Source organism: Oncorhynchus mykiss, chromosome 9, assembly GCF_057628025.1.
Source record: "Oncorhynchus mykiss isolate SJ-2025 chromosome 9, ASM5762802v1, whole genome shotgun sequence".
Lineage (NCBI taxonomy): Eukaryota > Metazoa > Chordata > Actinopteri > Salmoniformes > Salmonidae > Oncorhynchus > Oncorhynchus mykiss.
This window is the reverse complement of record NC_143030.1, coordinates 28,030,873-28,057,385: the sequence shown is the minus strand read 5'-3', so window position 1 is coordinate 28,057,385 and position 26,513 is coordinate 28,030,873. Positions and strand designations below refer to the sequence as shown.

Below are 26,513 nucleotides of genomic sequence, written 5' to 3'. Positions count from 1 at the left end.
GAGAACGCTACCTGTTCGAATGTATAGTGCCAACTGTAACGTTTGGTGGAGGAGGAATAATAGTGTGGGTCTGTTTTTTATGGTTCGGGCTAGGCCCCTTAGTTCCAGTGAAGGGAAAACTTAACACTACAGAATACAATTACATTCTATACAATACTATGACTTCAACTTTGTGGATACAGTTTGGGGAAGGCCCTTTCCTGTTTTAGCATTACAATGGCCCTGTGCACAGAGCGAGGTCCATACAGAAATGGTTTGTCGGGATCGGTGTGGAAGAACTTGACTGGCCTGCACAGAGCCCTGACCTCAACTACATCGAACACCTTTGGAATTAATTGGAACACCGAGTGCGAGTCAGGCCTTATCACCCAACATCAGTGCCCGACCTCACTAATGCTCTTGTGGCTGAATGGAAGCAAGTCCCCACAGCAATGTTCCAGCATCTAGTGGAAAGCTTTCCTAGAAGAGTGGGCTGTGAGGGGACAAACTCCATTTTAATGCCCATGATTTTGTGGCACAGTTGGTGGAGCACGGTGCTTGTAACAACAGGATCGTCGGTTTGAAAAAGTATGTATGCAGTACTGTGAGTCGCTTCGGCTAAAAGCATCTGCTAAAAGGCAAACATTATATACCCTACATACTAGATTTCAGTCCATTGATGTGGGTTGAAAAGTTTTTGAAATATCTCCCGAGAAGGAATGTTAGTGTTCAGTTTGCCAAAGCAAATCCATAGCAAAGCTCTCACAATAGCATCGGAGAGAAACTGGTCTAACAACAATCTGTGTTAATTACATCCATGGTGTTAAGGAGACAGGACCTTGGCACCGTTTCTCAACGTTCTCTGCCAACACAAGGCCAAAGATACCAACAAACGCAGTAATTCCCTGCATCGTTGAACAACCACATTCTCTTTTCCCACACTACTTGAAACATGACACCACCTCTTACCCAATGTCAGGGATGTGCGGAAACATGCCCGTGCAATACAGACACAGGTGTGAGGTTAATTTTGTATTTTATAAGAATAAAAGTGTACCAGTTTTTCTCTCTGACATGTCTAAACTGTTTCCTTTGATGATAAACAGAGTTCTAGTTCCATGGTTTCCCTTCATTAAGTAACTTCCATATGCTTGGCAAGGGATGTACTGCAAACAAATCAGTTTTTAGGAAAGTGTTAATAGTAAAAGGAAGCAAGGAAGGTAAATAGCGTAGATGGCCTTAGAGCTGAATCACACTGCTTCACTCCCAGAGCCTTCCTGAATCCCTGATAGGAGGTTGTCCAACACAGACAGATAGATGGGACAACAGTGAGCTGACTGTCGCAAAGTAATTCAATAAATCTCAACAACAAACCTTGGTACTTGACAGCTAAGGGTTTCATCCCCTCTTCTATCACTCTTCTCGGTTTCCGGGTGAGGTTTTGGGTTGGGCAACAAGGGACAAGGGTGGGGTGCATTGTAGTTCACAGAAATAAAGATATATTGGATAGGAAACAAACTGAATTTGGAGGAAATGTTTAAGGGAAGGGTTGGGGATGAGGATGGGATACAGACCCGGTTTAGGGGAAGGCTTTTGGGTTGGGGGAGGGGATAAACAACTTTATTAAAATAGAAAGAAAAGGTATGGATCTGCTCTTCCAGATGCCGAGGGAGGGATTGCTTCAATACATACTGAGACACTAGACACTGGGCCTGATTGGACAGAGTATCTGCTTTTTTTTGTCCATTTAAACATATGGATGGGTGGGAGAAGCAAGGCAGACCAGGAGCAAGGAAGGAGGGTGTGGTCAAAGCAAGGCATCCACCCAGCCTAAATGGATTTAAAGGTGCTTTTGAGAAAACAATTGACTATATGTTCAACTATTGTTCTTTCCCAACATCATTTTATTTAAAACAAACTATATTAGGATAAAAGAACGTAACTACGAGGAGGGGGGGGGGTGTAGGATACGAACCCTTGTTAGGGTAAGGGATGGGGTTTGGGTGGGGGGGTGGTAGAAGATATGAACCCGGATAAGGATAAGGGTAGATGGAAGGGGGAAGGGTTAGATATCAATAAATTGGAAAGATAAAATAAAATAAAAAAGGTAATAAATATTATTCATATTGTTTTTATTTTTTATAAAATAAAATATGGCAACGTATAAATAAAGTCAGTTGTGCATGGCTATGTCAGAGATAGAGGGATATGTTGGGTCAGTTTTCAGCCAGGCAGCATGTTGGACATGGGTGTGTCTGTGGTCAAGTCGGCCTCTTCCACAGCTTCCTTCAATGATGGGTTATTGATGGCTTTGTTAATTAGCTTCTGACCAATGACCGAATGTCTGTCTTTGATTGTGTGTCCAGATATGCTGTGGGTGAAATTATTACTGGTTGGTAGTCTGTAGGCCATTTTTATAGCTATTTTTTTGGATTGTCTGTAGCCAATTAATCTGCTGTGGTGAGGCTGTTATCCAGGCTGGTAGGGCATATACAGTGCCTTGCGAAAGTATTCGGCCCCCTTGAACTTTGCGACCTTTTGCCACATTTCAGGCTTCAAACATAAAGATATAAAACTGTATTTTTTTGTGAAGAATCAACAGCAAGTGGGACACAATCATGAAGTGGAACGACATTTATTGGATATTTCAAACTTTTTTAACAAATCAAAAACTGAAAAATTGGGCGTGCAAAACACACCAGGCAGGTCCGAGATACTGTTGTAAAGAAGTTTAAAGCCGGATTTGGATACAAAAAGATTTCCCAAGCTTTAAACATCCCAAGGAGCACTGTGCAAGCGATAATATTGAAATGGAAGGAGTATCAGACCACTGCAAATCTACCAAGACCTGGCCGTCCCTCTAAACTTTCAGCTCATACAAGGAGAAGACTGATCAGAGATGCAGCCAAGAGGCCCATTATCACTCTGGATGAACTGCAGAGATCTACAGCTGAGGTGGGAGACTCTGTCCATAGGACAACAATCAGTCGTATATTGCACAAATCTGGCCTTTATGGAAGAGTGGCAAGAAGAAAGCCATTTCTTAAAGATATCCATAAAAAGTGTTGTTTAAAGTTTGCCACAAGCCACCTGGGAGACACACCAAACATGTGGAAGAAGGTGCTCTGGTCAGATGAAACCAAAATTGAACTTTTTGGCAACAATGCAAAACGTTATGTTTGGCGTAAAAGCAACACAGCTGAACACACCATCCCCACTGTCAAACATGGTGGTGGCAGCATCATGGTTTGGGCCTGCTTTTCTTCAGCAGGGACAGGGAAGATGGTTAAAATTGATGGGAAGATGGATGGAGCCAAATACAGGACCATTCTGGAAGAAAACCTGATGGAGTCTGCAAAAGACCTGAGACTGGGACGGAGATTTGTCTTCCAACAAGACAATGATCCAAAACATAAAGCAAAATCTACAATGGAATGGTTCAAAAATAAACATATCCAGGTGTTAGAATGGCCAAGTCAAAGTCCAGACCTGAATCCAATTGAGAATCTGTGGAAAGAACTGAAAACTGCTGTTCACAAATGCTCTCCATCCAACCTCACTGAGCTTGAGCTGTTTTGCAAGGAGGAATGGGAAAAAATGTCAGTCTCTCGATGTGCAAAACTGATAGAGACATACCCCAAGCGACTTACAGCTGTAATCGCAGCAAAAGGTGGCGCTACAAAGTATTAACTTAAGGGGGCTGAATAATTTTGCACCCCCAATTTTTCAGTTTTTGATTTGTTAAAAAAGTTTGAAATATCCAATAAATGTCGTTCCACTTCATGATTGTGTCCCACTTGTTGTTGATTCTTCACAAAAAAATACAGTTTTATATATTTATGTTTGAAGCCTGAAATGTGGCAAAAGGTCGCAAAGTTCAAGGGGGCCGAATACTTTCGCAAGGCACTGTACAAAGAGAGATCGTATATTGCTGATATAAACTTTCAACATTGTCTGCGATGGGTCTCCATATTTTCTTCTGCACAGGGTTTTTAAGTGGTTGAGTCTTTTTCATCCCTCTCTCTCTATGTTCGCTATGTGTTGTCCAGTGCATGTTCTTCTGAAAAGTGATGCCATGGAATTCAGCCTCTTTTTCAACTTATTTCGCCATAGAGCTTGAGGTCTAAGAGGACACATTGGGTCTTTTGTGGGTTCAACTTTACGCGTCACATGTTAAACCATGTCTCGATCTCTTGAATAGACTGCTGGAGCTGGACCAGTAGCAGAGGTCGTCAGCAAACTGTGAGACTTGACCTATGGTGGGTGGGGGGTTAATAGATGTCTGACATGTATAAGAGGAAGAGTAGTGGGCTTAAGACTGCCCCCTGTGGGGCCAATTGCTTCATGGGTAAATGGTGGGTTATTGCTGTGGAGACCTTTAATTGTGTGGTTGTGGAGGAAGCTGGTGATTATGTTTCTGATGGAGGGTCATAGTTTAAGACTGGAGTCTGCAAGTTCATATCACAGCCCATTATGCCACATGTCTTATGAAAGTCTTAGAATGTTATCCGTGGTTGATCTTGTTTTTCTGAAGCCAGCCTGATGGAATCCATGAAGGCCCATTTCCTCAGTGTGGCTGCTCAGTCTTTGGGTGAGTAATCTCTCAAACAGCTTTCCAACATGGCTGCGGGGCTGATTTGTCTGTAGCTTGTGACGTTGTATGGGTCTTTACCAGGTTTACGAATCATTATAACAACTGCAGATTTCCAAGGAAGGGGGAAATGGCCGTGGGTGAGACATGAGGGGAAGAGGTTGGAAAGGAGGTGCAGGTATTCATCGGGTGCTTGTTTGATGAGTGTGCTGTCAACGTTGTCTTCCCCAGATGCTTTGTTTTTCATTTTCTTCAGATGGATTTTAGTTTCTTCAATAGTGAGGGATCGAGCCTCCCGGGTGACGCAGTGGTCTAAGGCACTGCATCGCACTGCTAGCTGTGCTACTAGAGACTCTGGGTTCGAGCCCAGGTTCTGTTGCAGCCGGCCGCGACCGGGAAGTCCATGGGGCGACGCACAATTGGCCTAGCGTTGTCCGGGTTAGGGAGGGTTTGGCAGGTAGGGATATCCTTGTCTCATCGTGCACTAGCGACTCCTGTGGCGGGCCGGGCGCAGTGCACGCTGACCAGGTCGCCAGGTTCACGGTGTTTCCTCCGACACATTAGTGCGGCTGGCTTCCGGGTTGGATGCGCGCTGTGTTAAGAAGCAGTGTGGCTTGGTTGGGTTGTGTTTCGGAGGACGCATGGCTTTCGACCTTCGTCTCTCCCGAGCCTGTACGGGAGCTGTAGCGATGAGACAAGATAGTAGTTACTAACAATTGGATACCACGAAATTGGGGAGAAAAAGGGGGTAAAATTTTAAAATAAAAATAGGGAGGAACCGGGTGAGAGGAGGGTCTACTGGTGTCGGGAGAGAGGTTTGCTTTTCCATTCTTGGTCAAAGAGAGGGTCATTGGCGTAAGAGTGGACATTTTGTAGGTGGTTTCTGAATAGTATTTCTTTGTTAACTTCTATGAGTTGGTCTTGGGACTTCAACACAGGAATGATATCGTTGGTTTTGTTTCCGTTAATGCCTTAGATGTTTTACCAGAAGGTCTGGGGTTTGGTGTCTGAATCTAGCTGGTGGTAAAAGACAGTCCACTGTTTCTGTTTATGAAGGGTGACTTGATGTACAATATGATTCTGTAGCCAGTTAACTTCTGTTTTCAAGTTTGGTGCTCTTGTTCTGATAAAATCACTCCAGACCTTTCTCTTCTGCTTGATAAGGCTGAGGATGTGTGGTGGGAGTTGTTGACTTGGTGGTAAGAGAAATAGTCTCTTTCGTCCTGGATGAGGAGGACACTCCCGAGCCTCTCAGCCAGCTGGTCCAGCTCCTTGGTGTTCTGTGTTGCTGCTGCAATGTTTGTTATGCATTTTCTGTATTTTTCCCAGTTTGCATTCTTGTAGTTGTATCTTTGTTTTGCAGGTGCTTGTTGAAGTTGGAGGGAAAAGGAGGCAAGGACAGAAAGGGGGTCACTTCCCACGTCATGACTGACGGAGAAGCTGAGGAGTTTAGCAACCAGGTCAGGGGAGCAGAGGACAAGGTCAAGGATGTCTGCAGTGGAGGTGGAAGAGGAGTGGATGTGTGCGGGCTCATCAATGTTGAGCATGCTCAGGTTTGTGTTGTTGAGGATGTCCCTTAGTACTCTTCCGAGTGGTTTATTGTGTTACAGTTATTGAGGTTGGACAGTATATAGTGGCTATCAGGGGAGCTGTGTGTGCATTTAAAAATATTTTTGCTGCAGTGTACACATTGTTGTTAAGTTCCTCTTTTGTGAGGTTAAAAACAGCTTCAGAGTACTCAACAATGAGGCATCGCCTCATCAACAAAACGGTTTGAAGTACTAATACAAGATTCCTCATTCTTGGCTTTAACATTTTAATAAAGGATCAACCAGAGGGATGCAGAGGGGGTGTGGCACTGCTCTTAAGGATTACCTCCTTTTTTTCAATTTTCGCCTAAAATGACATACCCAAATCTAACTGCATGTAGCTCAGGCCCCGAAGCAAGTATATGCATATTATTGGTACCATTTGAAAGGAAACACTTTGAAGTTTACGTAAATGTGAAAGGAATGTAGTAGAATATAACAATAATCTGGTAAAAGATTATACAAGGAAAAAAACAACTGTTCTTTTGTAAAAAAAAAATGTACCGTCATCTTTGAAATGCAAGAGAAAGGCCATAATGTATTATTCCAGCCCAGGTGCAATTTAGATTTTGGCCACTAGATGGCATCAGTGTATGTGCAAAGTTTTAGACTGATCCAATTGCATTTCTGTTCAAAATGTTGTATCAAGACTGCCCAAATGTGCCTAATTTGTTTATTAACCTCTTGAAACTCTAGGGGCAGTATTTCATTTTTGGATGAAAAACGTTCCCGTTTTAAACAAGATATTTTGTCATGAAAAGATGCTCGACTATGCATATAATTGACAGTTTTGGAAAGAAAACACTGACGTTTCCAAACTGATGCTACAGGCGAAACCAAGATGAAATTTCAAACAGGAAGTACCCCAGATTTTGGAGGCGCTGTGTTCCAATGTCTCCTTATATGGCTGTGAATGCGCAAGGAATGAGCCTACACTTTCTGTCGTTTCCCCAAGGTGTTTGCAGCATTGTGACGTATTTGTAGGCATATCATTGGAAAATTGACCATAAGAGACTACATTTACCAGGTGTCCTCCGTCGAAACTATTGCGTAATCTCCAGGTGCGTGCATGTTTCCATTTTGAAGAGAGGAGAAACTAAACTGCCACGAGTGACTTATCATCGAATAGATATGTGAAAAACACCTTGAGGATTGATTCTAAACAACGTTTGCTATGTTTCTGTCGATATTATGGAGTTAATTTGGAAAAAAGTTTGCGTTTTAATGACTGAATTTTCGGGGGTTTTTCTCAGCCAAACGTGATGAACAAAACGGAGCGATTTCTCCTACACAAATAATATTTTTGGAAAAACGGAACATTTGCTATCTAACTGAGAGTCTCCTCATTGAAAACATCCGAAGTTCTTCAAAGGTAAATTATTTTATTTGAATGCTTTTCTTGTTTTTGTGAAAATGTTGCCTGCTGAATGCTAGGCTTAATGCTATGCTAGCTATCAATACTCTTACACAAATGCTTGTTTAGCTATGGTTGAAAAGCATATTTTGAAAATCTGAGATGACAGTGTTGTTAACAAAAGGCTAAGCTTGAGAGCCAATATATTTATTTCATTTCATTTGCGATTTTCATGAATAGTTAACGTTGAGTTATGCTAATGAGCTTGAGGCTATACTTAAGATCCCAGATACGGGATTGCTCGTCGCTAGAGGTTAATAACTTGTCATGTTCAAAATGTTGAACTCTCGTCAAACAATAGCATGGTATTATCTTGCTGTAATAGCTACTGTAAATTGGACTGTGCAGTTAGATTAACAATAATTTAAGCTTTCTGCCAATATCAGATATGTCTATGTCCCGGGAAGTTTTCTTGTTATTTACAACCTCATGCTAATCACATTAGCCTACGTTAGCTCAACCGTCCTGTGGAAGGGACACCGATCCCGAAGAAGTTTTAAACCATTTCTTCGTCTCCGAAAAAAATTTGCAGGTCCTCATGCAGGTGAGTAGTGTTATTAAGAAGCTGGGAGCCAGAGAGGCTTGGTGTCGTGGGATGGCTGGTAGTGGCGGTGCTGGTGGGGTTGATGGTGTTAGCAGTAGCAGTAGTGGGCTTGGTTGTGGTGAGGGCTAGATAGGTATACATCTTTCCCACCAGGCAGTTAGCTAGATGTTGTTGACAAATTATATAATGGTTTTGGTATGACGGTGATGACATCATTAAGCTGTGAGCTGGATGTATAATAACAACCCAAACACTTGGTAAGTGTGGGAGTACACAGTACTGTATTTCTGCCCTCGGTTGGTCAGATGTTACTTTCCTTCTATGGTCACGAGGTGGTCGAACAGCGAAGCCAGCAACCACTTTCACATCTGGTTGTTTGGTCACTGAGTTTCCATCTTCTGAGTTCTGCAGCTATATTAATCCGGAGTTGTTGGCCATGTTAACGTAACAGTCCAAGGCAGCTAGCCATTTTTCAGGTCCGTGGGCAGAGGCGGCATATTTAATGCAATGAAACCTCTGCAAGAGGAAAAAAAAGTACACCACTGTGGAGAGATTTAGAAAATGTCAGGCCGCTTGCTCTTTACATCCCATAATACTGTCCCCGAGGACACATTTCGTTCCACCCACACTCCGACGCTGGTGCCCTGTGATGTCAGCGAAATAAAAGCGTGTCGTGCTCTTCCTTCGACTGCTAATCCCCCCAAGAACACACTATTTCTGCACCGCCTTTCAAGGCTCAACATCAGCATCATACACTGAAGAAAAATGGAACGAAACAATTTCAAAGATTTTACTGAGCTACAATTCATATAGGAAAATCAGTCAATTGAAAAAAAACATTTTTAGACCATAATCTATGGATTTCACATGACTGGGATTACAGAATACAGTATCTCTGTGCAATCAAATTTCCATGGATAAAATGCAATGGTGTTCATTGTCCATAGCTTATGCCTGCCCCTACCATAACTCTACCACCACCATGGGGCACTCTGTTCACATCAGCAAACCGCTCGCCCACACAATGCCATCTGCCCAATACAGGTGAAATAGGGATTAATCCATGAAGATGAATCAGCGTGCCAGCGGCCATCGAAGGTGAGCATTTGCCCACTGAAAAAGTTGGTTACGACGCCAAACTGCAGTCAGGTCAAGACCCTGATGAGGACGACGAGCACGCAGATGAGCTTCCCTGAGATGGTTTTTGACAGTTGGTGTAGAAATTATTGGGTTGTGCTAACTGTTTCATCAGCTGTCCATGTGGCTGGTCTCCGACTATCCCGCAGATGAAGAAGTCAGATGTGGAGGTCCTGGGCTGGCATGGTTACACATGGTCTCCGGTTGTGAGGCCGGTTGGACGTACTGACACATTTTCTAAAATGACGTTGAAGGTGGCTTATGGTAGAGAAATTAACATTTCATTCTCTGGCAAGAGCTTTGGTGGACATCCCTACAGTCAGCATGCCAGTTGCACTCTCCCTCAAAACTTGCGACATCTGTGGCATTGTGTTGTGTAACAAAACTACACATTTTATTGGCCTTTTATTGTCCCCCGCACAAGATGCACCTGAGTAATGATCATACTGTTCAATCAGCTTCTTGATATGTCACACCTGTCAGGTGGATGGATTATATTGGCAAAGGAGAAATGCTCACCAACAGGGATGTAAACAAGCTAACATTTCTGGGATCTTTTATTTCAGCTCATGAAACCAACACTTTAAATGTTGTGTTTATATTTTTGTTCAGTATGCCAAACCCAATCCAGTTGTATACTATACATACTAGGCATTTTCTATATATGGCTCGTATCCGATACATTTAGATTCGAATAGAACATCTAGCCCAACAACATAGCCTACATGTTCATAAAGGTTGCTTTAAGACAAAAATAGATCGAAGAGAACATATATACCAAAAACACATGTGCCACCACTGCCAGTAGTACTAGTAACGTTAACAAAGGTTCCTTTAAGACAAAACGGACAGACTGTCTCAGAGCAGGGGGTGAATCACAGTAAAAATGTTATAGGAAACTGAGAGGGGCAGGGCAAAACCACATACAACCACATCAAGTTCAAACTCAACTCAAGTGGCTATAGGCAACCCTAAAAATCGTAATGTTCTCCACGTAGGTTGGGTCTGATTTCAGGTTGACAACGTCTCCAACTCTAATTCCTCCACACCAAAACTCTGCATCACTCCTCCAAACGACACTAATTCATTTGAAATGGGTCACTAGCCAAGGGACCCCAAACACAGCACCGCTCAGTCAACAGTTCATAATGAACGCTTCATGAGAATCAACGACGAGAAAAATCGCTCATCACTTCACAAAACCCTTTTAGTATGATGCCTGATTTAAATTCAGTTTGTGTCCCCGGTCCCAGGATTCAGGAAGCGGGACAGTATCTCTGTATACAACGACACAGTGTGTCACATAGCCACACATGGGAGCTCCGTTGGAGGCTGGAGCTGATCAAAACATTCCTCTGAAGGAGCACACAAGCTAACCACTGTGAGCCACTTAAACACTCAAATATGAGAGAAAGAGCCCAAAGAAGGCATGAAAGCAGTCAGGGAGACACTGGAAGACACCACAGCACAGCACAGGCAGCATTCCTGTTCAATAAGCATTAACTACTGTATGAAAGCAAAAGGATGAGAGAGGGATGGATAGAGAAGAGAGAGCGAACAATATATACACATGCTCAATGAGATAGAAGACTTACAGAGTTGAGAGTTAAAGTTTTCTCCATGTATGGGGCTGTGTGCAGCGTGTGTGTTTGGCTTGTCTTCAGCGCTGCTGCAGCTCCACACGCCCGGTGTGTGTAAACAAGTCCATCCGCAGGCGCGCTCTGCGGTGTGTGTGTGTGTTTGCAGCCAGGGAGAGCTCAACTCAGGGGCAGTGCAGGAACGCCCAAGATCCTGACAGCTACTGAGAGTTCAAACAATCTCTCTCTCTGCTGCTGCTGTGGCTTGTTTCCTCTTTCCCTCCTTCCCTCTCTCTACCCTCCCCCCTTTACCTCTCTATTTCTCTGTTACTCCCTCTCCCTCCTCTGTCTTCATTCCTCCTCACCGTTCCTGCTACGCCCACAAAGTAGATGTCAGAACTACGCTATCCAGCCTATGATATGAGGGGGAAACACAAAACCTTAGACTAACATATGGGAGCACCTTCAACTCTTTGCACACACATGTCATCGGTACACAAAATAGCATATACTCACAAGCATTCCTTCACACCATTTGCAATGCATTCATACACAGACCACAGAAACGCACAGACACTACAAACAGAAACGCTCCATGTCATCTCAGAAGTTTGTGAACTGTGTTGTGCTTGCCTTCCATCGTCTACTTAGTGTGCAACGTGTCTGATTTGAGTCAGAAATTAAAGCCTGCGATGAGGAAGGAATCGGCTCGGGTGCAAGGAGGGGTGCCGGCAGGTCTTTGACAAGTGTGCGGAAAAACAAATAGAAGAGATACAAAGCGCCACATTCTTTAACATGCCCAAACAAAAAGGGGGTTGGCAAAGCTCCAGTGTGCAGCGAGCCGCTCCTATCGCTCTAACCCCACACACACAAAATACAGTGCCTTCAGAAAGTATTCACAACCCTAGACTTTTTTCCACATTTTGTTGTGTTACAGCCTTAATTTAAAATAGATTAAATGTAGATGTTTGTGTCACTGGCCTACACACAATACAGCCCAAATTGTCAAAGTGGAATTATGTTTGTAGAAATGTTTACAAATTAATTTAAAATGAAAAGCTGAAATGTCTTGAGTCAATAAGTATTCAACTCGTTTGTTGTGGCAAGTGTAAATACATTCAGGAGTAATTTGATTAACAAGTAACATAAAACGTTGCATGGACTCACTCTTTGTGGAATAATGGTGTTTAACATGATTTTTGAATCACTACCTCATCTCTGTACCCCATACATACAATTATGTGTAAGGTCCCTCAGTCATGAATTTAAAACACAGATTCAACCACAAAGACCAGAGGTTTTCCAGTGCCTCACAAAGAAGAGCACCTACTGGTAGATGGGTAAAAATAAAATAAAAAGCAGACATTGAATATCCCTTTGAGCATGGTGAAGTTATTCATGACACTTTTTACTTGGCTCATCGCTTTCTAGCAACCCCTTGTGGCGGGCCAGCTGTATGCACATTGACTCTGGTCGTCAGTTGAACGGTGTTTCCTCTGACACATTTGTGCGGCTCGCTTCTCGGTTAAGCAGGCGGGTGTTAAGAAGTGCAGTTTGGTGGGTCATGTTCAGAGGACGCATGACACGACCTTCGCTTCTCCCGAGCCCGTTAGGGAGTTGAAGCGATGAGACAAGATCGTAATTGGATATCACGAATTTGGGGAGAAAAGGGGGGGGGGGGGGGGAAATAAAATAAACATAAATATTAAAATAAATAAACATTTAAAATTAAATTAAATAAATCGTCTTGAAAATCATTGTACCATCTAAACCGCTGTGAAATATATTTTCCACAACCAAAACTATTGCTGTTTCTGCTGGTTTACAAAACCGAAAATAAACTTCTTAGTTTCTTAGACTTGCTTTCAAGTAGAATGATAGATCTATAACTCACATTTCTATGTGATTCTGGTCGGGTCGCACAAAAAGTTCCATATTGCCACTAAGAGAGCTTGAAGAATATTGTACAATTCAGGTGTGCAAAGCTCTTAAACCATGTTCACATTGGCAGTTTGAAGTGACTCAAATCCTATTTATTTGCATATCCGATTGAAAAATCGGTTATTTTTCCTGCAGTCTGAACAGCCAAAAAGCACATGGAATCGGATATTTCAAGACACATTTCAAACCACTGTTGTAGGTGGTTTGAAGTCAGATACAAATCTGATTCCTGTGTCTGAACGGTCAAATCTAATTTATTTGCCCTCAAGTGGTTTTTAGACCGTTATTCGGCATATCTTGTTCTTGCTAGCTACTCTGTTGACAGTTTGACAAGAGCATGTGGTAGCTAACTAGCTTGATAATGTTTACAAACAAATTTGTAAATTTGCTAGAAAGCTAAACAGCTACCTAGCTAGCTGGATGACTGCTGTGGCTAGCCAAAAAGGACTCACGTTGAAAGCTGGGTCCTCTTATCCTTTGAGGCTTTAAAAAGGGGTTCTTACTCTATGATTTTGAACATTCAAAACAACTGGGAAATGTCCATGGCAGGCATTGTTGTCACCTTAGCTGGCTACATAACTAATACCTTAGCTCGCTACATTAGCACAAGCATCACCACCAAACTTTGCTAGGTATAGCTCCGCCTTATCTCAGCTCACTGGTCACCATAGCAATACCCAGCCGTAGCACGCGCTCCAGCAGATATATTTCACTGGTCATCCCCAAAGCCAACACTTCCTTTCGCCGCCTTTCCTTACAGTTCTCTGCTGCCAATGACTGGAACGAATTGCAAAAATCACGGAAGTTGGAGACTTAAATTTCCCTGACTAACTTTAAGCGTCAGCTGCCAGACAGCTCACCGATCGTTGCAGCTGTACACAGCCCATCTGTAAATAGCTCATCCAACCAACTACCTACCTCATCCCCATATTTGTTTTTGTTTTTCTGCTCTTTTGCACACCAGTATTTCTACTTGCACATCCTCATCTGCACATATATCACTCCAATGTAAATTGCTAAATTGTAATTACTTCACCACTATGGCCTATTTATTGCCTTACCTCTTTACTCCATTTGCACACACTGTATATAGATTTTTCGATTGTGTTATTGACTGTACTTTTGTTTATCCCACGTGTAACTCTGTGTCGTTGTTTTTGTCGCACTGCTTTGCTTTATCTTGGCCAGGTTGCAGTTGTAAATGAGAACTTGTTTTCAACTGGTCTACCTGGTTAAATAAAGGTCAAATAAAATAATACATCAGCCTACACCACTGCCCACACACCCGTCATTACTTTGACAACTAGTGTAGCCATGTCAGCAAATGACTGCTGTCTGAACACGCACAAATCCGATTTGGTCACTTGTAACTTGCTGCTTGGACAGTCAGTAGTCCAAAATGTATTTCAACAACTAAACTAAATTGAGCATTAAGGCTTGCAGCGTGAACAAGGCCTTAGAGACTTACCCAGAAAGACTCACAGCTGTTATCACTGCCTAAGGTGATTCTAACATGTATTGACTCAGGGATGTGAATACCTACAGTGGGGCAAAAAAGTATTTAGTCAGCCACCAATTGTGCAAGTTCTCCCACTTAAAAAGATGAGAGAGGCCTGTAATTTTCATCATAGGTACACTTCAACTATGACAGACAAAATGAGAAAAAAAAAAATCATGAATTTATTTGCAAATTATGGTGGAAAATAAGTATTTGGTCACCTACAAACAAGCAAGATTTCTGGGTCTCACAGACCTGTAACTTCTTCTTTAAGAGGCTCCTCTGTCCTCCACTCATTACCTGTATTAATGGCACCTGTTTGAACTTGTTATCAGTATAAAATACACCTGTCCACAACCTCAAACAGTCACACTCCAAACTCCACTATGGCCAAGACCAAAGAGCTGTCAAGGACACCAGAAACAAAATTGTAGACCTGCACCAGGCTGGGAAGACTGAATCTGCAATAGGAAAGCAGCTTGGTTTGAAGAAATCAACTGTGAGAGCAATTATTAGGAAATGGAAGACATACAAGACCACTGATAATCTCCCTCGATCTGGGGCTCCACGCAAGATCTCACCCCGTGGGGTCAAAATGATCACAAGAACGGTGAGCAAAAATCCCAGAACCACACGGGAGGACCTAGTGAATGACCTGCAGAGAGCTGGGACCAAAGTAACAAAGCCTACCATCAGTAACACACTACACCACCAAGGACTCAAATCCTGCAATGCCAGACGTGTCCCCCTGCTTAAGCCAGTACATGTCCAGGCCCGTATGAAGTTGGCTAGAGAGCATTTGGATGATCCAGAAGAAGACTGGGAGAATGTCATATGGTCAGATGAAACCAAAATATAACTTTTTGGTAAAAACTCAACCTGTCATGTTTGGAGGACAAAAAATGCTGAGTTGTATCCAAAGAACACCATACCTACTGTGAAGCATGGGGGTGGAAACATCATGCTTTGGGGCTGTTTTTTTGCAAAGGGACCAGGACGACTGATCCGTGTAAAGGAAAGAATGAATGGGGCCATGTATCGTGAGATTTTGAGTGAAAACCTCCTTCCATCAGCAAGGGCATTGAAGATGAAACGTGGCTGGGTCTTTCAGCATGACAATGATCCCAAACACACCGCCCGGGCAACGAAGGAGTGGCTTTGTAAGAAGCATTTCAAGGTCCTGGAGTGGCCTAGCCAGTCTCCAGATCTCAACCCCATAGAAAATCTTTGGAGGGAGTTGAAAGCCCGTGTTGCCCAGCAACAATCCCAAAACATCACTGCTCTAGAGGAGATCTGCATGGAGGAATGGGCCAAAATACCAGCAACAGTGTGTGAAAACCTTGTAAAGACTTACAGAAAACGTTTGACCTCTGTCATTGCCAAATACTTATTTTCCACCATAATTTGCAAATAAATTCATTAAAAATCCTACAATGTGATTTTCTGGATTTTTTTTCTCATCTTGTCTGTCATAGTTGAAGTGTACCTATGATGAAAATTACAGGCCTCATCTTTTTAAGTGGGAGAACATGCACAATTGGTGGCAGACTAAATACTTTTTCGCCCCACTGTATGTAAATAAGATATTTCTGGATTTCTGTCATTTTGAATTCAGGCTGTAACACAACAAAATATGGAATACATCAAGGGTTATGAATACTTCAGAAAGGCTCTGTACATCAACCACTGATCATCACAGTCCTCTGCTGAGACCAAACGGCAACCAGGAAAAACACCAGATTAGGCCAGCCGACAGGACAATCTGGGGCAGCTACGTGTCAGAGGCTCTATGATGTGCAGAAAATATAACAGCGTTTACCGATTCCTGACTCCTATTGCCACTGCTCTGACGCACACTACTGACCACGGAAAAAGAAACACGGCCCCGGCTTCCTGAGCATCAAACGGAGAGAGGTTATCCACAGGCAGGGGTCTCGCCACAACGCCGCTGGAAAGGTCTACCAGGGTCCCATGGTGTCCGCTCATGTCCAGATGTGTGCAGTGACCAATGGCGTCTTATCACATTTTGGATTCGCACAGCGTGAGAAAAGGGCTCAACAACATCCTAAGGAACTGAGGAAGGAACTTTAGGAGTCAGGAGGGTAGTCGTAGGAAAAGCTCCCCTCAAAAAACACCTTCCAATCCCTGTGTAATGGGATATTCCAATATGATGCAAACATATTAACAAACATGTGTGTTCACCTTTGCTTCTGGAGAGGCTTAGATACGATGACACTTGCAATTTATACGGTGAGGAACAACTAACAATATAAGAAATCTTACAGTTTGGGTGCTTTGATGTAGCTTGTACTTCATGCCCCAGTTTGTCATTCCATATTTTTCTTTACGGAATGCCTTTCCTTATCATAAAAGAGCAGATTACTTATCTATTGCTGTCATCTTCTCTAGCATTGAATACAGTAGCTGATCATGTTACCAGGCAGGATAATAGACATGGAGGTTCCATTACAGGGTGTGGTATTAGGGGGCTTATGACACTGAATCAATGGTTCACGGAATCCAACACAGTGTAAATACAGAGAAAAATAACTGCCTAACCTCTGCAAATAGATTACCTATTATCTCAGCATAGTTTATAATCATATCCCTTATGGCTGAGATCTGCTAGTGCAGAGAATTTAGGAGGGACTCATTGATCTTTGACTGATAATTCTGTGAAGCTGCTAAACCAGACTGAATGAAACTATGGTGTCTGCAGCATTCAGTCTAGTTTAGCCAGGCTGGTGACGCTGAGCCCTCGGGGTAATGAGCTCTTGACGTGGAAACCAGGGGTGGGTGATAGCCATAGGTGAGGATCTAATCGTCTTTGGCCGCCATTAGAACAAAACCTCAAAAAGTAATTACCTGAAACTGACTTGCCTAGTTAAATAAAGGTTAAATAAAATATATATATTTTTAATTTATACCATCAGCATTGGTGAATTTCACTCATTGCACTTATTTCATCATGGTTCCAGGGTGGCTGAAATAGTGACTGCACAAGGAAAATCCCCAAGGACCAGCAACTCCTAAGAGACCCTTAAGTTTGAACTCCACAGTTTCATAACATGGAAATGTACATCTTGGGGAAAACGCTATACTGTAAATGCGAGGCTCTCTTGGCCGAACTGTGTTCAAATTCACTTAGCCCCACTTAGGTAAGTGGGCAGCCGGCCGCTGACCAAAATGCAATTTAGCTCATTGAATACACACAAGTCTTAGTGTTCCAGGAAACACTTTAGGGAATTGTACTACTCTTACTTACTGTTCCCCATTTGAACTGGGGATTCCCATTCAGTCTGTGGCCACCCAAATAGAGCCTTTTTTGCTTCACAAGTAGCTATGCCAAAGCTATTTCTGATGTATGTACAAAATAAAATTACAGTTTGCGTCATATAGAGGATCAAATAGCAGGATTAGCCACTACCCTGAAAGTGTCACGTCCTGACCTTAGTTCCTTTTTTAGGTCTCTGTTTTAGTTTGGTCAGGGCGTGAGTTGGGGTGGGCATTCTATGTTTTATATCTCTATGTGTTTGGCCTGGTATGGTTACCAATCAGAGGCAGCTGGCAATCGTTGTCTCTGATTGAGAACCGTACTTAGGTAGCCTGTTTTCCTATTTTGAGTTGTGGGTGATTGTTTTCTGTTGTGTGTCTGCACCAGACAGAACTGTTTCGGTTTTGTTTGTTCACGTTGTTATTTCTGTGTTCATTAAATAAATATGGACACATAACACGCTGCACCTTGGTCCTCTCCTTCCAACAATCGTTACAGAAAGCCCAATTAAAAAAGGGATGACAAAATGAGCCAGGCCTAGTTATTATTTAATTCAATACATGCTTACGTTGGAAAACCCAGTCCTATATGTCAAATGAAATGCTCTTGATGACAAAGTATTCCTAGTATTGCAATATTTTATTTATAATCTATAAATGTAATTTGTGTGAAGCCCAAGGCAAATGTCCTCGTCGTGCAGACAATACCATGTTGTATCCATTTTATTCTATTGTATTAGAGCTGTAAGTGTAGGTAGCAGACTTTTAATGTAGGCCTATAACAGATCCTTTTCTATAGGTTCCTATTATAGTTGTATAATTAAGCAATAAGGTACGAGGGGGTGTGGTATACTGCCAATATACCACAGCCAAGTACTGTTCATGAGCACGACGCAATGCGGAGTGCCTGGATACAGCCCTTAGCCGTGGTACATTGGCCATATACCACAAACCTCAGAAGTGCCTTATTGCCATTATAAACTTGTTACCAATGTCATTAGTGTAGTAAAAATGTTGTCATATCCGTGGTATACGGTCTGATATACCACGGCTGTCAGCCAATTAGCATTTAGGGATCGAATCACCCAGTTTAGAATTATGTGTATCATACAGTTGCTTACATGCCAGCATGTATAGTTAGCATGTGAGGGTGGGCTCTGTAGACAGAGATCATAGCTAATGCTAACATATGAAAGTCTGTGTGTTCTCTTTATTGATGTCATGGACAGTTTCAACACTTAAAACACCCCGTCTTTCTCCCTAGCCGTCACAGTAGCTGTTGACCCTGAAGAGGCTGCAAGGTCCGAGTGTACTTTGCTCCTCGCAACCGGAAGATTTCCAGATTGTCTACACCAATGACATCATCGCTGTAGCATAAGCAAATAGTGAACTGGAGCAAATCTTTATATAGTTCCCAGTCCAGGGTTCACACATTGACTGACAATACCATTATCTTCTCTTCACTCCTCTGCAGCGCCAGTGACTCAGAAATCCCTCCGACAGAATGAGCAGAAACCGTTGGTCATGACATCTTAATGCTGTGTAGTAAAAAATGTGCAGCCGCGTTGAGATAAGAAAGTGAATCATGCGTTGTGCTGACAGACGGCTTTGAAGTTGAGTCGTTCGACGACAAAAGTGAGCAAAACTAAAAACTAATAAGAAATGTGCTTTATATTGTGTGAGGCTGTTCGGTACAGGTTTATCTTCCAGAGAGGCTTGTTGAAAACCCTATGGAACTTAAACAGAGAACAACAGGCCGCAAGTTTCTGACACTACTGTTTAGTGTGGGGGTGAGTGACAGGGTGTGTGTTTATGCAGTGTGTGTGTATGTATGCAGTGTGTGTGCACGTGTATGCAGTAGGTTATGTGTGAAAGCAGGAGCCAGTAGAATCCCAAAGCAGCGCTAATAGGGGAGAAATGTGGGCACGTCATTCAGTCATTCAGCAGCGCTGCTCATTAGCAAGGCCAAACCAACAGGGCCCATTCCTCGGGCCCACACAAAGGCCACTTTGTGAGCCACCCTCACCACAAGTGTGGCACCAAACTCGAGAATGAAACAGAAATGAAAGGTTAAGAAAGAGCTGAAACTGGAGCAGAACGGAAGGGGGAGGGACGTTCGGCTGAATGTCCAAATTAGACCATCTCCTCTGCATAGAGGTGAACGGCATGATGGAAAAATACCGTTCCCATAAAAGATGGGTACACAGTGTAACAAGGCCATTGTTCAATGCTGTAATATAAAGGCATTGGTACGATAAGCCGGAACAGAGTTGTATTGAATTAAGTCCATTGAGTTGCACCAGATAGTTTACTCTCATTCAAATAATTATAATTCCAAAAACTCCAATGGGTTAATACCAGAAAACCCCCTGAGTAGGATGGAGCTAGGTTTAAATGTATATGACTGCAGTTATAAATACTGTACTGGAACTGTATTGGGTCTACCTCCAGGTCATCCAGTGATCGTGCCAGGCTGAGCTTCTTGGGGTGTCCAAATGAGCGACGGCCCGAGAAGCGACGGCCAGAGGAGCGTCCCGTACCGATGCCCCAGAACTTGGAGCCCTGTCAAGGGCAGAAGAGAAATCATAAGAATGAATGGCTGTCTGCCAAAACATCACACTATTACATGGACACAATTGATCTTATCGTGGTTTTTGTCATACTTAGTTATGGGTTATGAGCCTACATAACACCATCATAAACATGACAAAAACATGACATAACACCTTATTAGGTAAGCATTAGGGATTAGTAAATGTATCAATGATCAGTTTAACATGATCATTCTTCTGTCTGGAATACACTTCCGTACAAAATAGACAAGGCTTAAACAAGCTTGCAGTGTTGGGGGAAAATTGGAGAGGGTGATAAGGAACTCCCTGGGCAATTTAGATGATGTAAACCGAGATGATGTAAAGCAACCAAGATTACAAATGTTCTTCCTGCCTTGACCTTAAGGCCATATGCTGTGTCCTTATCTAACATGGGTCATGACACACAACTTTAGGGGCGGCAGGTAGCCTAGTGGTTAGAGTGTTGGGCCAGTAACTGAAAGGTTGCTAGATTGAATTCCCGAGCTGACAAGGTAAACATCTGTCGTTCTGCCCCTGAACAGGCAGTTAACCCACTGTTCCTAGGCTGTCATTGTAAATAAGAATTTGTTCTTAACTGACTTGCCTGGTTAAATAACATTTAAAAACTCCCTTCTGCCAGACAACATAACTCATCATGGCAAATGTGATTGGCTCACAGATTGTATAAAAATAACAGACTGGCCACCCAAGACTTACAGTGAGCCCCATGTGAAACACGGTCAAGCCCATTAGTCTCAGTTTGGCACAATGCTGACGATTTCACAGACACCAGTCGGGCTGAGGAAGTGAAGAAATTGATTTTCATCAAATTCAACTCCTCCACTACTCATCTGTACCTTAATCTCACAGTTTAACTGCTATATGCTAAATGAGCATGAGAAATGCATTTTGCCAGCAGCCCTGTTATTATAATGATGGGTGAAAGCCCAGCCTGTTTGAGCTGGAATAAAGAACTGCCGGTAATTACCATGGTATCACATGGGCTCTACCCTGTAATTTTCTTTCGCTTCCTGTGCAAAATTGTCTTCTTTTTCAGAACAGAGACAGACACGCGATTCATCCCGGAGTATGCACACAGAACAATAACTTTCACTTGGATAAACAGCGAGAGACAAACACAATGATAAACAGCGCGCACATTTTCCACTATCATCAAACTCTGGGAATCTGCTCTCTGCACTGGAAAGAAGAAGAGCAGAAACAAAAACACATTAGAGGGTGGAGGAGGATTCTCTCCACTTCTGCTTAAATATGCCACTCTGTCAAAGCAAAGTTTCTGTTTTGACAAATGCCTGCATTTCCATGGAACACATCCATCTTTATCTACACTCATACCATCCAATAGTGCAGCCACAGGAGAAGAATATTATAATATCATAATATTATAAAAGGGGGGGGGGGGGGGGGGGGTTCCAGAATATCACAAGTTTGGAATGCACATTTCCTTGTGTCAACAAGAAACATAAATAAGTAGCAAAGTACTTCTTCCATGGGGAAAAGCACTCCCACCCCAGCTAGATAGTGAAACAGGGACATCTTGTGGATAATGAGGAAAACAACAAAAAAGCCTGTTTGGAACTAAATCCTGGATGTGGATTTATGACAATGACATCATTGTGGTATAAATCAACAGGTGGCATTTTTTGCTCAATTCCCAGAAAAAAAATGAGCGGTGAAATGGTGTATTATATTAGGTGTGAAAGTGAATGGACTGTCCACCCTATCAGTGCCTGGCAACTCGACTCCTGCAAACCATTTATTACTTCCGGTGGAATAAAGCTGAACAAAAAGCTAATAGAAACACAAAACCAGATGTATGTTCACACTACACACACATGATTGCTGAATACTGCACAATTCCCCACAATATTGGACTATAAATTGTGACTTCCTGTATTATACTTACACTAAAATGTTTATTCTACTGAACCATTTACTTTATGTTCATATTCTCATCTACTGTTGTTGCATTGTCGAGAAGGAACCTGCAGGAAAGAATTTTGCTGGACGGTGTATACCATGCCTATCCCATACATACAACTAATAAAACTTGAAACTCCCTGTAGAATAAAGTTGAACATAAAGCAAAAACAAACACAAAACTGGATGTTAAACAGAAGGGACATGCAAAGGTATTTTTGTTCAGCCTTTGCACAATCTCCTTTATTAACTTTGGGTTAGGGAAAACACAAACTCTGGCCTATACATTAAGTTAACACACACGCACGCACACACATAGACACACCACAGAATCATCAACACAACAACAAATCTCTATCAACACAACAACATTCTCTCTTCTAATCTCACCTTGGTATTAGCATCTCTCCTGGGCTTTCCATTTAGCAGCTCTCCAGATTCTGCTCTCCAGAGTCGTTTGGCCCACTCCTCCCTGGCCTCTGCTGCCTGGTACCTGTCTGGTGGGATCTGGCTCCTGGGGGGTGGCAGGGCATTGGTGCAACCCACCGTGGCTGGTCCTGACCAGCTGTTAGTGGCCGGTGTTGCCTGGGGCTCAGGCTCTCCTCCGTGGCCCTTAGGCCACCTCTGCTTGACGCTCATAGAGAACCAGCGTTGACTGCTTCTGAAGGGTCCTCCTCCTTCTGTTAGATTCTGGATCTTACCCACAGGGTAAGGCGGTGGCGGGGGCTTGAACTGAAACTCCAACTTGGGAGGAGGGCCTCCGGATGGGCCGGTTAACGACGCTGGGCCCGGTAGAGATTCAGAAAGGGAATGGGTGCTTCCCGGATTAGGATGACCGTTTAAGTTTAGGCGGCCATTTTGGTGAGCTACTATTTGGGTGAGGTTTGCTTCAGCCTGGGGGTAATCCTCCCATGGACAGCTGGGGAGGTTGCTCCCGGGGTTGGTTCCGTGGGCAACTGGGAAATCCCTGTCCGGTCTCTCCTCAGGGGGGGAAGCGTTTCCGATCCCGCTGTCTCTGTTGCTGCTGGCACTGCCGTTCTTGCAGGCTCTGCTGCTGTTCTGTCGAGTGTGGAGGTGGTGGGCCGACTCTCTGTCCAGCCTGGTTCTAAGCCTCTCCACCGCCTCCCCCATGTCACAGTATAAGACAGACACAAACTGGAGGACGGAGGGGGGTGTGAGGGGGAACGCCTGGCAGCCCTGGGTGTCTGGGGTGCAGTCAAAGCCGAAGCGCCCGGCGATGCCCAGGTGGTCACTGTGGTGGCACAGCTCGGGGTCGATGAAAAAGACATGGCAGGAGGATCTCAGGGGACCGTTCTTCCCCACATGGCCACCAGAGACGTGTGCAGTGGTGACCAGGCAAAAGAAGCGCCTGTCCTCGGAACACACAACTCCCACGACAAGGTTCTCAGAAGGGAAGGCTGCCAGGACAGCTCCAGCGTCATCACAGAGGCGGACACAGTCGAACATGACCTTTATCATCACCAGCGTGTGGGTCTCCTGCTCAATGCCCATACGTCTAATACACCTGCGGATTACCTGTAGGCAGTCATCCTCTGAGCTGGGGCTGGACAAGGCCAAGATCAGTTCAGTAGAGCCCAGGTAGCCCACCACCATGGCTGTGTTCAGCAAACTCCAGTCTGGATTCACATCGTTCTCCTGGTCATTGAAAACAGAGTCGATGTCTGCCACTTTGGCGGTTTCTTCCTCAGACAGGAAGCCAGGTTGGAATTTGGAGTTCCACGGTTGGGTCCAGTGGGACATGTCCGGTTCTGACAAAGGCCTCGGCTTAAATGGAGTGGCGTTTACTGAGTTACATGACGAGTTGCCAGAGTGGTCCAAAACTGTTCGAAAAACTCCCCCCTTTTGAAAAACCCCCATTCCCTCTGTTCTAGAAAGCGCTAACTCCTCTTTGCTGGAGGAAGGGTCCACCATGGGCCCGGTCCTGACAAGCACCACCAACCGCAAGGGTCCTTTACAGGTGCCAATCAACTGCACCACAGCCTCGTGGGAAGCCTTTGCGACATCGATTCCGTTTACACTCACTATACAATCCCCCTGCTTTAGTCCAAGCAGGTCTGCAGGGCTCCCCTCCAATATACCACTCAAGAGGCACGGGCCTTGTCCTGATAAGGTGAACCCATATCCTACACGTCCTCGAACGACCTCGACCCCTCTGGCTTCCTGAGGGGCGGTCAAATTCAGGCGCCTTCGTGCCCTGTCGTTCTGTCCCGGCATCCTCATCCTGAATGTGGACATTTTTCAAATGGAGAGCGTGGGACCTTAATGTCACAATGGAATGTTATCTTTTAGTGCCAACACTGAAGTGTTTTAGTCATCCTGCATAAACACTAAAAGTAGACAAGAGAGAGACAGAGAGAGAGACAGAGAGAGGACAAAGATAAGTGAGATACAGTGTATCAAATATTGATTAAGCATAGGCCTCCAGAATCAATATTCTTAACAAACAGCAACTGTAACACTTATCCTGTGATAATATTATGTTACAAAGTATTTGTTACACAATGTTACAAAATAATAATGATTGCATCAAATGCTTTCCCCCTTCAATTAAAAAATATGTTATTCCACTTCAATAGTCTAATGCTGCACACAATAACAATCTCCATATTTTGGGACAAAAATATATTGAGTTATTATAGTTTAACCAGACAAGTGTGGGCAGTGAGCGTGAAAATAAACCGTCTGCTAGAGCAAACAGCGCCAGCTGGCCCCCTTCTCAAGAACAGTTCAATCAAAGCAAGAGCTTTCAAACCAGACAAACCTGTTCGAGCGCCTTGAATTGGTTTCGTTGGACATCACATCCTTTTCTATTCTACCTCCCTTGGTTATTACATTTTTGCATTGTCTGTCCAAACACAGCAAAACCCAAAATATGTTCGAAAACATTTGCTAGAGTTTTAAATTTAAAGTAGCCCGGCCTATGCCGATAAAGTTTAGGCGCAGATACAATGTTGTCAGTGCCACTGAAATTAACCTTACCGTTTCAAAACTTTATGAAGTCAGTTCAAATATTGCATAATCCCAAACGTCCAAAAAAAGTGTTAGAAATCTACACATGCGTAGTTTCCGAAACGTAATAATTTGTGTTTTCAAAAATTCCCTCGTATCCGTATTCCATATGGCGGTGACAAACACTCATGTTGGGGACAAAGCGTCTTTCATAGTAACCATGACACTCTAACGTTTTCAGAGCACGTGATTTATTTAATTCGCCAATGAAATGATTCGATTCATCTCGCCCGTGTAGGCGTGTTTTGCATCGGCTGAAAATTGATTGCATTCGATTTGGAACCGGCTGACTCCCGGGCTCGAGCCAGGTGCCCTGTTCAAAGCCCACTGCGAAATCGGCTCCAAACAAAAGTGACGCAAGTAAGCACTTGCATAAGGATTCTGTGTTATCCCATGTAAAAGTGATTGCATTTGATAAAAACGCTTTATCTGCCTTACCAATGATTTGTTTTTGAAAATTCAAATATTTATTTTATGTAAAGGAGATTTCTGGACGATGTACCATGTTGCCTTGTCAAAATGACCGAGCGGCACATATTTCTGTTCGATTTGAGAATGACGCTCCTCCCTCCCCGTTTTTGCCCGCTGACGTGACTGGGCTTTGCAAGGTAGCCTTTGTCGGTGGCCCAACATAATCGAATCCGCCCAATCTCTCGTGTTGAATATTCAAATATTTGCGGTATGATCCTATTGTTTCTGATCATCAACATTGATAAGCTAAATATAAACATTGTTACCGATATTTAAGCTACAATTCACACATAGCATTACCTAAAAGCATTTCACATAGGCTAACTATGCACGTTTAAATCAAAGCTATAAGATGATAATGTGATGCAACATCCACTGCACAATTAATAATGGATTTATTACAAGATAATTAACATAACATCGTAATTACCTTACATTAAATCTTAACTGGATGTATTAACCACACAGCTCGAGAAGTGATACTTTGTTGCATCCTGCCACTCGCTACTTGTAAACAAACTGCATTGTGGTCAAAGTTCTGCAACGGTCGCAAGGGCGAGTCACGTGGTCCTATTACACATGTACTGTACACACCACAGTCTCTAGACAAATATACACTCAGCAGTGAGTCAATCAATGTAAACATAGAGCAAGCCCAAAAGCAGATGTTTACTAATGTTTAGGCCTACTAAAATCCTGGATATTTTTTTTTAGGCCTAGTAGGCTAGTGAAGTGAAAGACAATCATTTAATGAGAATAAGCAGACTATTACTATCTTTTTGCAGTAGGACCCACTTTCAGTATATTGATTAATTAAATTTTAAAAAGTGCATTTAAAATGCTAAACCGACACCTGGCAAAGCTACATTCAACTCCCTTCTATTTAATCCCAAGGTTTCCCCTAATCCTCTCAGACAACAGTTAATTATTCAAGACAATGCTGTTTAAAGTGAGT

General features: G+C 43.2%; 1 protein-coding gene across 7 annotated transcripts in view; it reads right to left on the bottom strand.

The window, feature by feature from the left end:
- Positions 1 to 26,133, bottom strand: part of LOC110531788 (regulator of G protein signaling 12) — a 78,360-nt gene extending 52,227 nt beyond the window's left edge. For 2 of the 7 annotated variants that reach the window (XM_036987657.2, XM_090183908.1), the window contains exons 1-3: positions 25,994 to 26,133; positions 22,448 to 24,405; positions 19,989 to 20,105 (exon numbers count right to left, since the gene is read on the bottom strand). In XM_036987657.2, coding sequence (XP_036843552.2) covers positions 19,989 to 20,105; positions 22,448 to 24,313 — 1,983 coding nt within the window. In that variant the 5' untranslated portion in view covers positions 24,314 to 24,405; positions 25,994 to 26,133. Of the gene's footprint in view, positions 1 to 10,849; positions 11,521 to 19,988; positions 20,106 to 22,447; positions 24,406 to 25,057; positions 25,613 to 25,988 lie in introns of those variants that run through there. The other 5 variants (XM_036987655.2, XM_090183907.1, XM_090183909.1 and 2 more) reach the window with 3 other exon arrangements.
- Between the last annotated feature and the right edge of the window lie 380 nt (positions 26,134 to 26,513).